The sequence below is a fragment of the Pogona vitticeps genome, chromosome 4, assembly GCF_051106095.1.
Source record: "Pogona vitticeps strain Pit_001003342236 chromosome 4, PviZW2.1, whole genome shotgun sequence".
In the NCBI taxonomy this organism is placed as follows: Eukaryota; Metazoa; Chordata; class Lepidosauria; order Squamata; family Agamidae; genus Pogona; species Pogona vitticeps.
The window spans coordinates 65,715,812-65,732,974 of NC_135786.1; the positions used below are offsets into that span (position 1 = coordinate 65,715,812).

General features: G+C 40.6%; 1 protein-coding gene across 1 annotated transcript in view; it reads right to left on the reverse strand.

Annotated features, from left to right (window-relative positions):
* Positions 1-17,163, reverse strand: part of TRABD2B (TraB domain containing 2B) — a 353,065-nt gene that overhangs the window by 120,617 nt on the left and 215,285 nt on the right. The window contains exon 3 of the mRNA XM_020788141.3: positions 4,710-4,856. Within this exon, the coding sequence (XP_020643800.2) occupies positions 4,710-4,856 (147 nt within the window). The remainder of the gene's footprint in view (positions 1-4,709; positions 4,857-17,163) is intronic.

The window sequence follows — 17,163 nt, forward strand, 5'->3', positions numbered from 1 at the left end:
GAACTCGAGACCAAATTGCTAACTTGCGCTGGATTATGGAGAAAGCCAGAGAGTTCCAGAAAAATATCTACTTCTGCTTCATTGACTATGCGAAAGCCTTTGACTGTGTGGACCACAGCAAACTATGGCAAGTTCTTAAAGAAATGGGAGTGCCTGACCACTTTATCTGTCTCCTGAGAAACCTGTATGTGGGACAGGAAGCAACAGTCAGAACTGGTCATGGAACAACTGAGTGGTTCAAAATTGGGAAAGGAGTACGGCAAGGCTGTATATTGTCCCCCAGCTTATTTAACTTATATGCAGAATACATCATGCGGAAGGCTGGACTGGAAGAAACCCAAGCCGGAATTAAGATTGCCGGAAGAAATATCAACAACCTCCGATATGCAGATGATACCACTCTGATGGCAGAAAGTGAGGAGGAATTAAAGAACCTTGTAATGAGAGTGAAAGAGGAGAGTGCAAAAAACGGTCTGAAACTCAACATCAAAAAAACTAAGATCATGGCCACTGGTCCCATCACCTCCTGGGAAATAGAAGGGGAAGATATGGAGGCAGTGTCAAATTTTATCTTCCTGGGCTCCATGATCACTGCAGATGGAGACAGCAGCCACGAAATTAAAAGGCGCCTTCTTCTTGGGAGGAAAGCGATGACAAATCTGGACAGCATCTTGAAAAGCAGAGACATCACCTTGCCAACAAAAGTCCGAATAGTCAAAGCTATGGTTTTTCCTGTCGTGATGTATGGAAGTGAGAGCTGGACCATAAAGAAAGCAGACCGCCGAAGAATTGATGCCTTTGAATTGTGGTGCTGGAGGAGGCTCTTGAGAATCCCCTGGACTGCAAGGAGAACAAACCTATCAGTTATAAAGGAAATCAACCCTGAGTGCTCACTGGAAGGACAGATCCTGAAGCTGAGGCTCCAGTACTTTGGCCATCTAATGAGAAGAAAAGACTCCTTGGAAAAGACCCTGATGTTGGGAAAATGTGATGGCAAGAGGAGAAAGGGACGACCGAGGATGAGATGGCTGGACAGTGTCTGCGAAGCAACCAACATGAACCTGACACAACTCCGGGAGGCAGTAGAAGACAGGAGGGCCTGGCGTGCCCTGGTCCATGGGGTCACGAAGAGTCGGACACGACTAAACGACTAAACACACATGGCATGAATGGGAAGGTATCTGACCTCATAGCCTATTTATATAATATTCACTTCCTTTTCAAATGCAAGCTCAATTATTACAAAGCCCTTTGTCCTAATAAGAGGGAATTATGTTCAAAGGCTTCCAAAGCACTTGCAATTAACTTTGATTTATACAAACATTCCTCTCAAAGCTTTCCAGTCTCTCACCAAATCAAAACTCACATGCAAAAAACTCTAGGAAAACAGTGTTAACATCTCACTGGCCATCCAACTGTGACTTATTTTAGCACAATAAGTTGCAGTAAGAATGGGTCTATTTGAATCAATGGAACTTACAGAGTAGTTGACTCATCAAATCCCCACTAATTCTACGTAGCAAGGAGTCTCGTGGTGCAGTGGTTAAGCTGCTGTACTGCAGCCAAAACTGTGCTCACAACCTGGGGTTCAGTTCCAGGTAGGCGGCTCAAGGTTGACTCAGCCTTCTATCCTTCCAAGGTTGATAAAATGAGTACCCAGCTTGCCAGAGGAGTGGCAATGTGTAGCCTGCATAATTAACTTGTAAAACGTCCAGAGAGTGCTTTAAGTGCTATGGGGTGATCAGGGCTGGTTCCAGGCTTTTTTGTACCCTAGGCAAGACTAACTACTTGCACCCCCAACCAGTTTTCAAAAACAAATTATAGGAAAAACAAAGTACAAAAGTTTAAATTGTGAAAATGTTCTTTTAAAAAACTGAGAAAACAAGTAATAGAACAGTCTTCAATTTTCTTTCTCAAATACAAAACAGTTTTAGCACACAAATCATTTTGAATAATCCTATGAACAGTAATGTCTCTTAAATGTTTCTATTTTTACCACATCAGAATCTTATTTCGCGTGGCTTTTCTTTTGTAAATTTTGTCACTGATTCCTTCAGGTCAATGGCTGATGCTTCGGCATGTTCAACTGATATAGTTGCCAAACCAACTAGTCTACTTTGAAGCATTGTTGAGTGTAAATATGTTTTATAAGCTTGAGCTTTGAGAAACTGCATTCACCACTAGCCACTGGCACTGGACGTGTGTGAAGGATCCTTAGAGCAACAGAAACATTAGGCACACTATCCAGGAGTTTTTGTTGCACTATGAAGAGAACTACTCCTTGTGGTGGCATAGATTTTGGAAGTCTTCAAGCTATTGCTATAAGTTCACAGCACAGATCTTCAGCATCAATATGCTTCCATTGTGCATCAATGATTTTTCCAGATTCTTGCAGGCCTTTAGTACATCTTCCGTACATTTTTGTTGATCTTATATATGTCATACAGGAAGCCAAACAAGGAATTATTTTGTTGTAGCTGTTGAAATCTCTCTTCAACAGATTGCATGACCATATCTAAGACAGCATACTAGAAAGTTATTTTGAATTTCTGCTTTGGATCTTGTGGTGCCTCCTCTTGTGCTTCATAATCAAACTGCTTTTTTGTTCTCCTTTTTCTAACTTGTTCTGTCTCAAAGTTTAGTAATATTTCTAGCTCCTTTGTAATCTCAGTAGCATCCATCAAAACTTGTTGAAAACCTGCATCACACCTACAGCCCATAAGGTAATTCTTAGTCACTTGCAGTTGGCTTGTAGCTGAATTTAAAGCATTTACCTTATTTTGTAACAACTTGCTTGTAAGATTAACTTCAAAAAGAATGCTGTACCATGCAACAAGGGATACCAAAAATCTGAACTTACAAATTGCATCAGCAAGGGCCTTAGCTTCAATCGAGAAGTATTTCCAGATAAATTATTTAGGCTTATGTCATCACTCTATTAAAGCATCATATATACTACCAAGATGATATCTCAGGGTTTTAAGGCATCAAGCTCTCCCATCTCATTTGACTCAGTGGCTTAACAGTTATGACTGATACATGGCTAGTTAGAATTTGCCAATGCTGAGTCAATTCAGAGAAATAATTATAGACTATAGCCTTGCAATTTATGTTTAAATTTAAATATAAACTAGGCACTTGTTCACTTTTATTTCTACATAACAATGCTTAGAAACCCAAAATAAATATACTCTCAGACTTGGCTTGCTTTATTACCTGTGTGCCTGTGGGGTCATGAATGTTGTATTTTGAATGCCTTTCTTTTGAATGTGTCCAGCAAAAATAAAACAAAGCAAAAGCACCCGGCCTCTTAACCCGTATTCTCCAGCATGGGATTCCTCTACATTCTCCTGCAGAGCTATATATCTATGTGCCACTCGGACTCTCTTCTAGTGAGAAGAGGGCTGTTTTCCTTTTGCAATGGGAGGGGGGAAGGGGAGGACTGCAGAATCAGAGAGAGAGTGAGACAGGCGGAAGGTAAGGAGGCAAGGAGCTGTGGCTTATCAAGCCGCATTTTTTCACTCATCACAGACGAGTGGACGAGTACATTTTTCAAGCCCTGAGTATTTGGCTGACTTTATATCTGCTAAAATGTTCTGCTTTATAGCACCTGCTAGAAGTTGTATAAGTTCATTTTGGATATCTTTTACTAAGTAGTGAACCACTGTTTCTTCATTTTTAATTCTGCACAAATGTTCATTCATGATAGGATCAAAAAGGGCTAAAAGAGCAACAAAGAGCTTTGAGGCACATTGCTACAAGATTGCTCGTGTTGCAGTTCTTGTTGCAGCCACAGAGGCTGACATTTTGTTATACAAAATGAATGACTCATTAGAAGAGATGCCAAAGTCCACTGGAATGTGGCAAAAGGCACCAACTTGACTAAGATCAAAGTGACCTCTGTTGCCGAGTCAACTTCCTCTTGTCCTATGCTGCCAAACCTTCACTTTGTTCTCTATGCACCCTGGATGTTCCTTACAAGTCTCTTGTTTCCTTGGGAAACAGTAGCCAAAATCCTGTTGCTTAGTATAGTGAGTCACACTTTTTAAAAAAAGCAAAACATGCTGCTTATATACCACCCCCGGGGCTGGATCTAGCACTGGGCAAACTAGGCAACCACCTAGAGCGCAGACCTGAGAGGGGCACAAAACTGACCTCAGAGGGTTGCAGAACTGACCTGAGGGGCACAGAACTGAACTCAGAGGAGTGCAGAACTGACCTGAGAGAGGCGCAGTTTTATACAGTGAGAGTACTGGAATGACTGCAAAAGAAGATAATGTTGTGCCCAGCTTGGATTACACTGATCCTGCAAACTGGCCTAACTATTGCAATCATAATTTGTGACAACTCATGGTATAACATGGACCACAGCAGGCTATATCACATGACTTTCCAAAAGCCTCAAAAACAAGATTTTCTCCTATACAAGGACCATCCCAGGATGCCCCCATAAGAAAGGAATGGTCAACCACTTCTGAGTATTCCCAACCTAGAAAACCCAGAAATTGGTAGCTCTAAGTCAGAATTGACTGGACGGCACAAGATTATAATTATTAAATATGTAATAAACCAAATATTTTCAGTTCCCCATTTATCTATATACAGGTTTTAAGACTATAAACCAGAAATAAGCAGTCATCTCTTTGTCAACAGATATCTAGAGAACTGTTCACAATCTCTTATTTAGCAAAACTGTGATGGTTACTTGCCTGTGAAGTATCGTGGTTGAATATAACAGCATTGAGATCTCCACAGTTGTAATGCTTGATGAGGTCTTCAGTGATGTAGGGGGCCTGCAGACTGCCAGCTCGGAGACTTTCATGTTGGAGTAGTGTTTGGTTCAAAGCAAACACCACCTAAAAATAAATACAGATCACTTAAATGAAAATATTTTAAGCCTGGAACAAAACATATTCATAACCAGATAAGATGGGAGAAGATTTGTAAAAATGGGTTTAAAAACTTGCAAAATGGAACAGGGTCTTCGTTCATTCTTTAGAGATTACTTTTCAAAAAACAAAAAAAAGGGAAAACTATTTCCAAAATGCCTTACCAACTTTTATATAAGTGGACATATTGCTTGATGCATTCTAGGAGCTTCTTCTTGCTAACAGAGAATGTGAACATACAGGCTGTCTAATATATGTCTTTTCTCTAACTTTTTATTCATGGTAAAGTATTTCATGCTTCCTTCTTGCTAATACAGACTGATCTAAAACAGGACAGCAACTGTGGCTTTCCAGATGTTTTGGATTACAGCTCACATGATCCTTCACTACTGACTAAACCAATGAGGACTGATGGCATTTGTAAGCCAGAAGCATTTGGGGGGCACAGTAGTCCACTCCAGTTTTAAACTAGTAGTCCTCTCAACTATTTGGAAAGCGGCTTCCTTTTGTTGCAATAAAAAAGAGCCACTTTGCCCTCTTAGATCCTAATCTTTATTTGCTTAATCCACCCACTCAACAATGTGGACTGATCACAACTATAAATAAGCAATAGGAACAGAAAGCATTTGAACCAGTTTCTTGCTGTTGTGAAAGTCTGAGTTTGGCTATTAGTAAAATGCTGTTGAGTATCCAACGAACTTGGCTGCAACTAACCTTTCTTGATGTGGTTCAAGAGAGAAATATTTGGAGCTATTCCAATGAGGCCTTCAGCATCTGTTTATCAGGCTGAAGAACTGCTAGATTCTCTGCAAGATTGTACCTTTCGTGATCCTTCAATTTGTTTGTCTCTAGATTTAATTCATCATTCAACATAGTGACAATGGCTGACAAGGTAAATGAGTTTTGTTCTCTCACACTTTTTCTCTCACTGTGCATTTACCACCACTGAATGCGTATAAGGACAGCATGAGGGCCAATGCCTGTCTCTTGACTAAAAATAAAGGCCTTTATGATAAAATGATGGGAGCCAATTAATTCAACCTAGATTAACTTTTTTTAAAAACTGCAGCAGTAATTAGAATTTTATATTACATCTTTGTCAAAGTCTTTAAGAATTTAAAGGATTACAATATGCAGCTGTCTTTTTTTTAAACAAAAGATTTACACAGTACTTTTAATATATTAATTTGTACATTCTGGTCCAATTTAGGTGTGGCCATATGCTTGAGAAAACCTTCCATCTTCCAGACAGTATGAATTTTAAACAGTGATGATGGGAATAGGGATGGGATTTATCACATAGGAAATCTGAACCTCAGGATGCTGAAATGTAATCATACATCTAATAGTGAATGCACCTGAAAGGCACATTGCAGGCTGGGAGCCATCCATAAAGGCCTTTTCACAGCTTTGTCCTCAGCAGCCGTGAATGGGTACTATTTGAATATGCTCTAAATTAGCCGGAAAAGCATCTCCTGGTTCATATTCTTAAATGGTAGTCAAAACGTAAATGTTTTAGATCTTTCTTCTCCCAGTCACAATGCTTTTCTGAGCTTTTATTTTATTAGCCCAATATTCAGAATCCACAGGAAATCCTTCAATGAGCTGTTTCCTTTTCAGCCTAAAAGCCTCAAAAGGTAAGAAATCCTTTAAACCTATGCCTTTCGCAGACTGTTTAAATTAGAGAAATGCTAATCTCATATTTTATGGGTCAGAGAAGATGCTCAAGCCTAAGCTTAGACACATGGGGAAAATGTTGGATGTCTGAATGGGCCAGCGTGCAGAGAGGTTAGGCTGGAATGATCTATTTGGCTTCTAAACCAGGCCTCTTTAGAAACATTGATCATTTGATAATGGTGAATTAGAGCTGCACTATGATAATCTACCCCTACACAGAATTGTTGCTCCTGCTTCTACTTTCTGGTTACCACAAATTACCCCTCTGCTGTGCTGGCTGGATAGCTCAGTGAGTTGCTTATCTGGCTGCAGGGCCAGAGCTTGATAGTTTGATTTCCACTGTGCCTGTTGGGTAGATCCAGTCTGTGCAGCCTTTGGCAAGCTGAACAAGCCCAGGCCACTCCTAAAAGAAGGCAATGGTAACTCACTTTTGAATAGTTTCTACCCAGAAAACCCTGGAAAGAGTCACTGTTACACACCCCTTGTTTGTTTTTCTACAAACCCAGGTTCCCTTTCGAGCATGACATGTACTTTTCACCCTTTTTTTGCTGCCACCAGAGGATCTGTTCCTCCCTGTACCAAATACGACTATTAGATCAGTGTTGTCCAATATAACAATGTTTGTTTATGGGTCTGTAGGTAAATCATATAAAGAAAATCATGGATGGTCTTTTATTATTCATTCAATAAACATTGCTTTGATTACATTTAAGTTTGTTTATGTAGATTCACTTTAATCAAAGTATTTCTATATTCAACTATTTATTTATTTCTTAGCACTTTGAACTCTTACCAATCTTAACCACATAAACTTTCCAAGACTTGTCTATTCCTATCTCTTTCTCTATCTCTCTCTATTATTCTTCTCTTTAAGACAACCACAGACCTCACTGCCTAAACTGTCCTTAACTGTCTTTCTTCCTCCTTTTATTTCCTTGGTTCTGCCCCTTCTGTCATGTCATAGGCTCCCAAATCAGAGCTCTAACCTGACTGGCAGGAGTATTCTGAGAGCTGTCCGTCACAGTCACCATATGTTAGAATTTACTGGACGGCACATAATTATTAGTTGTATTATGAAAACTCATTTGTTCTTTTGGCCTAGCCTATTTTAGAAAGGCTGTTAAAAATACTAAGCCTTTTATCTTGTGCACACCTACAGAATTTTTTTGAAATTTCAAGCAGAGAAAGCCTAAGGGGAGGGGGTTGTGTCTTTAAGAAATCATCCTAATAACAGTTTCCAAATACTTTAACATTAACTGTTAGGTTTCACAATGAGAGGCAAAAGTCCTCTTATTTTTGGTCAATTTTTATATAAAATAGATTCCCAAATTTGGGGAAGGCAGATATTCTTGGATTATAACTCATAGGAAGCTCTGAGCTGTGCTGCATTAGCTAGAAAAGATGTCAACAAGTATCCACAAATTATCTTTGATGAAAAAGGGTGCCTGCATATATTGGAACCTTTTTAAAAAAAAAAAAACTGTCAACCTCGAGAAATGTTTCACGCCTACTCAACACTGAAAAGACTAGTCCCCCATTTTGATCTGCAGCAGCATTAGCAAACAAACACACATTGGCCATGGGTTTTGCACATCAATGTTTGTTTAAAATAAATCCTATAAAAAGACTGGGGGCAAGTGATTCGGAAATGAAATAGTAAAACCATTTCATGAGGATGAAGGATGAAGAGAAGGAAGTGGAGGTCTATAGATCTATAGATATTATGATACCTGATATAAAATATCAGGTGTGAGACGTGTGCAGTGGAGAAGGAATCCACTGCTGATGGCCCAAATGAAACAGCATCCTGCCTGCCTCCGTGAGCTTTGTCCGTTTGCAAGTTCCCCAGGTACCTTCCCCAGGGAAGAACCTTGTAGGCTGTTGTATTTCTTTTTAGTCTTCATTTCTCCCCATTCCTCCCTGCCTTTATTTCCATCCTTGCATCTTCTGAACTGTGCTCTGATATATGCAAAAAACATAAAGTTAATCTAGGCAATTCAGAGAAAGCCAGTCCCCAGTCATTCACTCTAAATGTTCAGGGTGATAGGGCTGGGTTGTTGTTTGGGGCCACCATCACTCCTACCACTTGCACTGTCAGGAGTATGTCATACTCCCATTGAAGTCACTATGATTTATTTTTCTATAGGTTTTGTAAGATGGAATACATTCTCAAAGCTATGAGGTACAAAATTAATTTGCTGCTATGTAATACCTTCTTGCCAAGCTTGGCATCTGCTGAGTTACATTGCCTAGATTAGCGTTATACTTTTGCTCCACCAAAACAATTTACTTTTCTACACTTTGTTCACTATCAAAGAATCCAAAACTGAATGTTCCTTCTGTACCTCACCCAGCAAATGTTCGCATCATTAAAAAGCAGCAGATTAGGTAAAGGTAAAGGTTCCCCCTTGACATTTAGTTCAGTCGTGTCCGACTCTAGGGCGCGGTGCTCATCCCCGTTTCCAAGCCATAGAGCCAGCGTTTGCCCGAAGACAGTTTCCGTGGTCACAAGGCCAGCACGACTAGACACAAAATGCTGTTACCTTCCCACTGAGGTGGTACCTATTTATCTATTTGCATTTGCATGCTTTTGAACTGCTAGGTTGGCAGGAGCTGGGACAAAAGCAAAAGCAAAAAAGCGTGCTGCTTATATACCACCCCATAGCACTCTCTGGGCAGTTTACAAGTTAGTTATGCAGGCTACACATTGCCCCCCCCCCAGCGAGCTGGGTACCCGCAATGGGAGCTCACTCCATCATGTGGATTCGATCTTACGACTTCTGGTCTTCTGACCTTGCAGCACAGAGGCTTCTGCGGTTTAACCCGCAGCAGCACCACGTCCCTTCTTAATTTCCTAAAGTTATTAATATGTTTACATTTCAGTAACAGAAATGAGGTAAGAGCTGGAGGGATTTTCTTGGGGGAACTGGAAAGCATTTCCTTGTATCTTTCAATGGCTAATCTAACACTAACACATTCATAACAAGTAAATCAGTGGACTAGTTTCGCAGGCTGCAGTGACAACACATTCAAAAGAAAAGAACACACAAATCTATAACACTGTGGAGTTGGTCACACTAAAATGTGAACTGGACTGTGAAGTAGGCATGATATGTGCACTCAAAAACAAGTAATTAACAATACAGAATGGCAACAAATGATGTGGCATGTTGCCAAGCTCCCATAATAGCAAAGATTGGCTTGGTGAGGTTTGTAACAACTAACTGCTTTTGACTACATGTTCCAAAACTCTGACAGAGAGGTCCTGTGGTGTGTGGAATCTAGTATGGAGCCTGGCTCAGGCGCAGGAGCACCATGGCTGTCAAAATTGTTGGTTTTAGAAAGCAGTTTTCTCTTCCACTGCAAGCCACTGGCACTCTTACAGCTTGCATCTGCTGTCTTCTCAGATCTCAGCTCCATGACAGAAACAATGGCAGTTAAGTGGAAAATGGATATGGGTGGGGGTGGGGGTATACAGACCTTGCAGATGGCAAATATTAATTCTTAAGCTGAAATTTGCTTAGGCATGGGTTATTCATAAAGGGAGGAGATTTCCTCCAATTAAGAAGAGAAAACAAGTGTGATTTGTTGTTATGTGTTGTCAAGTCAGACCCAACATATGGTGACCCTAAAAGGATTTTCAAGGTAAGTGAGATATTTAAGGAGTGGTTTTGCCAGTTCCACACCCCCAGTGAGTTTCCATGGCTGAGTGGGGATTTGAACTCAGGCCTCCTGAGTTCTAGTTCCTCACTCTATCTACTACATGGCATGAGGTATGTGATTTTAGATTCTCCAAAGCATGAATAGGAAGAAAGAAAATCCTAAAACCTTGAGCCAATTCAAGTACAAGTCCTGACTAAATACCAAGGTAGCAATGCGTTTGTGTAAATCCAATAATGCAATTAGCTTCCTAAAGGACCCTTGTTTCCCCTCTCCATCTTAAATGTGTTGTGTGCTGTGACAGAGGGTTGACGAGCTGTGAAAGCCATCTTGATGAGGTCAGTGTCAAGGAAACAAACTCAGAAAAACAAGCCTAGAGGGAGCCACTTAAAAGACTCCCCCAGTGTCAGATAGAAAGCCTTTCTGAATCTGACATCTCACAATAAGGAAAGCGTTTAGTTTCTTTAAAGGGACAGTTAAGGAAGCAAAACCATGAAATCATCTGCTAGAATTTTTGTTTGCAAAATCATGCCCCCTGTTAAAGTTCCTTATAAAAGCCTTTTGCCTAGTTGGTTCCATATGTTCTCAAACCTCATCATTATTGCTGCTGAAAGGCAGGAGTAGTTAATAGGCTGTGGTTTGGCAGTGACCCGGGGAGACCTTAAGACCTTGCTTTTTTTCCCTTTCAAATTGCTAATTAACCAGTTCAATAAAATAGTTTAAATCTGACCAAAGAACTCACTTTAACCACGAGGCATTCTATGGTGTTATTGGTTACAAAGCTTGGATTAAATGTTTATGCCAGCAACAGGCAGCCATGAGATTTCAGCTGAATTTCAGAAAACTATCTCTGAAACTGCCTAACAGTTCAAGAGAGACAGGGGTGACAAATCCAGAGCCCATGCTAGCAAGAAGTGTGGGAGGGAAAATATTTTAAAGAATCAGGCTCAAACATGTGTAGGGAACCCCCCCAAAAAAGGTACTTAATGAGAATCTTGCCACCACCATCAGGTGGTGGAGAATATCCAGATACTCAGGAAATAGTTACATAGCATTTTTGAAGGGGTGGGGAAGCAGATGTTCATTCACAAGTGTGTGTGACCCCAGGAAAAAAAGTGGCAGCCCATTCCAGTTCTTTATGCTTGGCCATATGTGGTGGAGGTATGTGCGAATGAGAATAAGTCACACACCTTGGCACAACTGAGGTCTATCAATTGAACAGAGAAGAAGGTGGCGCTTTATTGTAAAGTGACTTGGTTTAGAATTAAGTCTAAATTATTTCTGCCTTGTATAAAAGTAATTTTAGATGACTCTACACTGGAAGCCTGGGTATGTTTACTGAGAAAGAAGTTGTACTGTTTCTAAGTAAGGATTATGCTCACTGCTAAATACTGCATACTTAAAGCCACTTCAGTCCAATTCTTCTCCTATACCAGATATCATCTTCTGCTAAATGATTTTCTTCAGGAGTGTGGTAAAAGGAAATGAGTTAAATGCCCTTCCCATAGTCCTTCTCTTACTCACCCTCCTTGCAACTGTAATTTAAAAATCAGATGTGCACTAAAAAATAAAATAAAAGTGAAATGTGGAACACTTTTAACTTCTCTGACCACTGGCCTTTGTTATCACCCAGATTGTACAATGGTGTTAAGAAGTTAAATGCCTTTTCAAGCAAATATACAGAGAATTACCTATCCTTAATCACAGTAATAAAGCTGGAGAAAGAAGGCTATTTATTTATTTATTTATTTATTTATTGGACTTATATACCGCCCCATAGCGCTACAAGCACTCTCCGGGCGGTTTACAATTTTTAATTATACAGGCTACACATTGCCCCCCCAGCAAGCTGGGTACTCATTTTACCGACCTCGGAAGGATGGAAGGCTGAGTCAACCTTGAGCCGGCTACCTGGGATTTGAACCCCAGGTCGTGAGCACAGCTTTAGCTGCAGTACAGCGTTTTAACCACTGCGCCACGAGGCGCTATGATTGTCAACTCATCCCCCTGCTTTCTCATGTGCTCATGGATAGATCAGACTTTCAGAATGACTAAGCAATCTTTCCATCTGTGAGGAAGTGTTGTCCTGAAAGAGAAAAGGAACAGACGTTCCTCATTTCTGTGCATTCCACAGCCTTGACAAGAAAAATCTGTGGAAAACCCAAAAAGGGGCTCACATCATCACACACAGTCCACAACAATACTCCAATCTTGGTGTTTCTTGTTTCTATTAGTCAAATTGGTATGAAATCTGGAGTTCGGAGAAATATTTTTGAGGTTAAACAACAAGGTTCTTCAACCACAAAGCAATTACTAATTTGTGGGCAACAACAGAGCAGCTTTACAACAAACACTTCCTCATGGAGTTACTCTGTGCTGTTTTTGTCTAAGCCCTTTTCTGCTGCAGTAAACTGAACGGGTGAGGGTGGGGGTAGTAGAGAAGAGGAAGGCTTTGAGTCTGGAGTTGAGCTTACTATTCAAAACCTGAGACCTCATAGCTTAATCTTAGGCATGGTTACTCAGGCATTATTTCCAATGAGTTCATCCTAAATAAAGATGCCTAGCAAATAATCCTAAATCACTTTAATGGCATCGGTGGAAAAACTTTGGGAGTAACTGAGGGTCATGGTAGCAGACACAAGGATTCCAACTCCATTCTTAATAAGAGACTGAAGCTGCAATAGAAAAATAGCACAGTATGGGCCGGCATGAAATTGCAGTGGACATGGACTTTCATGTTAGTTCATATGGAGTACATACGTAAAGATCACAGGAATAGACACTACGGAGAGAGGCACTTAAAAGGTATCATGATAAACTGGACAAGCTGAGCTGAAAAGTTCCCTTTCCACAAAATGAAGGGGTTCATATCTGACAAAAGGCTTCTTTCCACAGGAGAAACACTTAGGGGAAGCACCATCCATGCACCATCCAACAGATCCAACTCTTTTATCATTCAAAAACATTACTCTGCACTTCAGTGAATTGTACACTAATCTATCTTACAAAGATATGCACTCTACATTTTTTTTTACCTATATACACGTTGCGGACACTAACTGTCACAAATTACAAGGATAGGAAATCTCTCAGCAAAAGCTTCAATTAACAATCTTATCAGGTTGTAGGAGTATTAAGTATGGGGGGGGGGAGTCTGAATCACAGGCTTTTCTTAAAAGTTGTTAAACATAAATGGGATTCCAGCTCTTCACAAAATCACATACCTGATAGCATTCAAGACTGGTCAGAATCCTTTTTATGTTTGCATAAGATTTGTGTAGTTGTAAATTGACATGGCTAATTGCAGCTAATTCACACAGTGTCAGGGATTGTGGTTGTCCACATTCCTGTTCACCCACTGGACTGTGCAATCCAACACCTCATCAATTAGCTGCAATTAGCCACAACAGGTTATACAAACTTAATGGAACAATCAATAGGTTCCCAGCTGTCCTTGCAGGTTTGCTATCCTCACATTGCAGATGGAGACCTATAGCAGGGGCTAAGGATCATTTTACAGATTTGCCAACAGCCCGAGGAGAGGGGAGGAGTGGCCGAAGGAAATAACTTGCACATTTTCATTATTTTATTATTATTTATCTAAAGGTTGCTACAATGAGTTTTTGAAAGCCTCATGGCAAAGTGATTAATGCAGCACTACAGTGAAGATTCTGCTCATGATCTAAATTCAATCCCAAGCTCAGGTAGCTGGCTCAAGGTTGACCCAGCCTTCTACCATTCCCAGGAGAGTAAACTAAATACCTAGCTCATGGGTGGGTGTGCAATGTATAGCCTACATAATTACAAATGTAAATCATTCAGAGTGATTTAAGTGCTATGGGGCAGTATATCAGCAGAACATGTTGCATTGCTTTGTCTTTTTCTTAAATTAAATTAAATTTATTTATTTATTTATTTAACTTATATGCCGCCCACATTACCCAAAGGTCTCTGGGTTGCATAGGAGGCAGGGATGCTGAGTCCCTTCAAAACACAGATTTCCTTTTCCATCAAGAGGGTACCTTGGGACATTATGAGCAAGAGGTTTTTAAAAGATTTTAAAACATTTTTGAGTTATGGAGGGACTGGGGACTGAAGGGGTGCTGAGCCCATAAAATAGACTGCAGGGAATGCATGTGCCTGAAGACTGCATATTGCTCATCCTTGGCCTACAGTGGGACCTCAACTTACGAACGTCCCCACTTATGACCATTTCAAGTTACAACCAGCTCTGGCCGCAAAATTTTGCTTCTACTTGTGACCAGAGCTTCCACTTGTGAACAGAAAAAGGCAGGGGGAAAAGGCAGGAAATTCAAATTGCTAACTGTAGGTGGCGATGAGGCTGCTTCTTTATAGCTCTTTTGCCTCAGCAGTTAGAGTGTGCATTGGAGGAGGCTTGGGACTGCCTAGCTTCTGAGTGAACGTGTGTGTGTGTTTGCAGGGAAGCTTCAGGCTGCCTGTTAAGGTAAGGTGCTGTTTTCTGCTTTTTAAAAACTGTTCTGGGTGTTTTTTCAGCATGGTTTTGAGCTGGGAGGGTTATGTTTCTGTGCTGTGATGGGTCTGGGGGGGTTGTTTATTTTTTGGCTCCCCCCCACTTCCGATGTGTCCTGCATGCTTCCCTTGCTTTTTCCTTTGTTCTCTGTGCATTTCCAATCTGCTCCATTTGTTTTCTGTGCATTTCCAATGCGTCTTGCACACTTGATTGATTTTCTTTTCTTTTTCCCCTTCAGCCGGAAGGGATTAATTGCATTTCCAATGAGTCTTACAGTGATTTTTTTTGTGTGTGTCTGTGTATGATTTTTTTCTTTGGCCAGAACAGATTAATTGCATTTCAGTGCATTCCTATGGGAAATGGTGCTTTGACATACGACCACTTCAAGTTATGTCCATCTTCTGGAACGGATTGTGGTCATAAGTGGAGGCACCACTGTATAGGAACAGGAGTTAACCAGCAAATTAATTGGCTGTCTGGACCTTCTCATCATTTAAGAGAATATAACAACTTTTGCTTGTCATTCAGGTGAAATAAAATAAATATTCCTTGAATATTTTGTTTGTTTGCTAAATATAACTGCTGGATAGCTCAGTGATTTAGGTCTTTGGCTGTGAAGCCAGAGATAGGAAATTCAGTTTCCCACTGTGCCTCCTTGAAAGGAGCTAGACTCCATGATCGATAAGGTCCCTTCAGGCTCTGCAGTTCTGAGGTTATTATTATATATTATTATATGATAACACACACACAATTTCACAATCATTTTGCTACCATTTCTGAAATACTGGAAGAAGTTAAATACAACTGAGCAGTCTCTTATAAGTATTCAGTGGATCACATCCAACTTTTTCTTCCTGCTATTAAAAAACCCCCAAAACTATTAATCAAACCCTCTAAGTAGCTTGACCTCTCAAGTGCATAAAATGTTTTCTGCAGAACAAACTGAATATTGAGTATTCATGGCCTTCTAAGTGTAGGATGCACTCCCCCCACCAGCACTCTGCTAGCTCTCAGCTAATTTCTATCATTTTGTTGCTCTTGAACTATCAGAAATACAGAACTTATTCATTCTAGTCATTTTCAGACTACTGTATGTACAGGTAAGACAAAAAAAGAAATCTTTAATCCTCTTTAGCAAAAACTAAATTGACCCGTTTATAATGTCATGTTGCTAAAGAAGTTACATACCTCACAAAATTAGTCTTTCACCAAAAGAAAATAATTTTAAAAATTGTCCTTTTTACCTTATTTGTAGTTCATGTTGCCTGCAAGGCTCTCCGTATAATTAATGTAATGCGTATATACATATGTCAAGTGACTGGGAAATTGAGGGATCATGGATTCTGGTGCCCTTCTGGAAAATTCAGGCTTTGTAGTTACTGCCTGGAATGAGATGACTAAGTGAGGGGCAGTAATGCCCACCAGTAATTGAAAGGGTGGAACACCTGCCGCTTATGGGTGTGAGAGCAATTTCCAAGGCCAGGTTGGCTCATTCCCTGGTACCAAATTAATTGGGAAGAAGTGTTTCCAGATCTTCAGCGAAGGCAACAGCAACAACAAACCACTCCTGTAATTGGGGAAATGCAAATGATCAGACCAGGCAATGGTAAAAGGCCCTATAATTTTGGGGTCCCTGAAATGCAGACAGGAGAGAAGGGCTTCTGATCAGAACAGTGCCTGAGAGATAAACTTTGGTGATTTTGCAGTAGGAAAGACAAGGACAGTTCATTTCAAATTAGTGTACATACTTTCCTCCTCCAGTAGCACCACCATATCATTTTCTTTAATTTCTTTTTCTCTTTCCCCATTTGTAACTGCATTGTGTCTTTTCCATTTTAAGATTTTTAACTTGAGAAATGGAGCGTTTAACAGGCAGGATCCATTGGGGGGAGCTGTTCCACCCTATGAGTGCCTCTGGGGTCTCTGTTCTGCTCCACGGTCACGTGGAAATGCAGACATATCTAAGATTAGAACTGTACTTATTAAAGGTGAAGGTTCCCCTTGACATTTTTAGTCCAGTCACATCCAACTCTAGGGGGTGGGGCAGGGCTCATCCCGTTTTTCAAGCCGTAGAGCCAGCGTTTTGTCCGAAGACAGTTTCCGTTGTCACATGGCCAGCGTGACTAGGGAATGCCTTTTTACCTTCCCACCGAGGTGGTACCTATTTATCTACTCATATTTTTACATGCTTTTGAACTGCTAGGTTGGTGAGGAGCTGGGACAAAGTGACGGGAGCTCACTCTGTCGCATGGATTCGATCTTACGACTGCTGGTCTTCTGACTCTGCAGCACAAGCTTCTGCGGTTTAGCCCGCAGCGCCACCACATCCCTGTACTTATACATTTGTCCAAAGATAGCACACATCCCTAATAACAGAATTAGACATGGGAGCTTCATATTCATCTCCCAGGGGAGGTGTCCCAGTGGTCCATCCCTGCCCCCGAG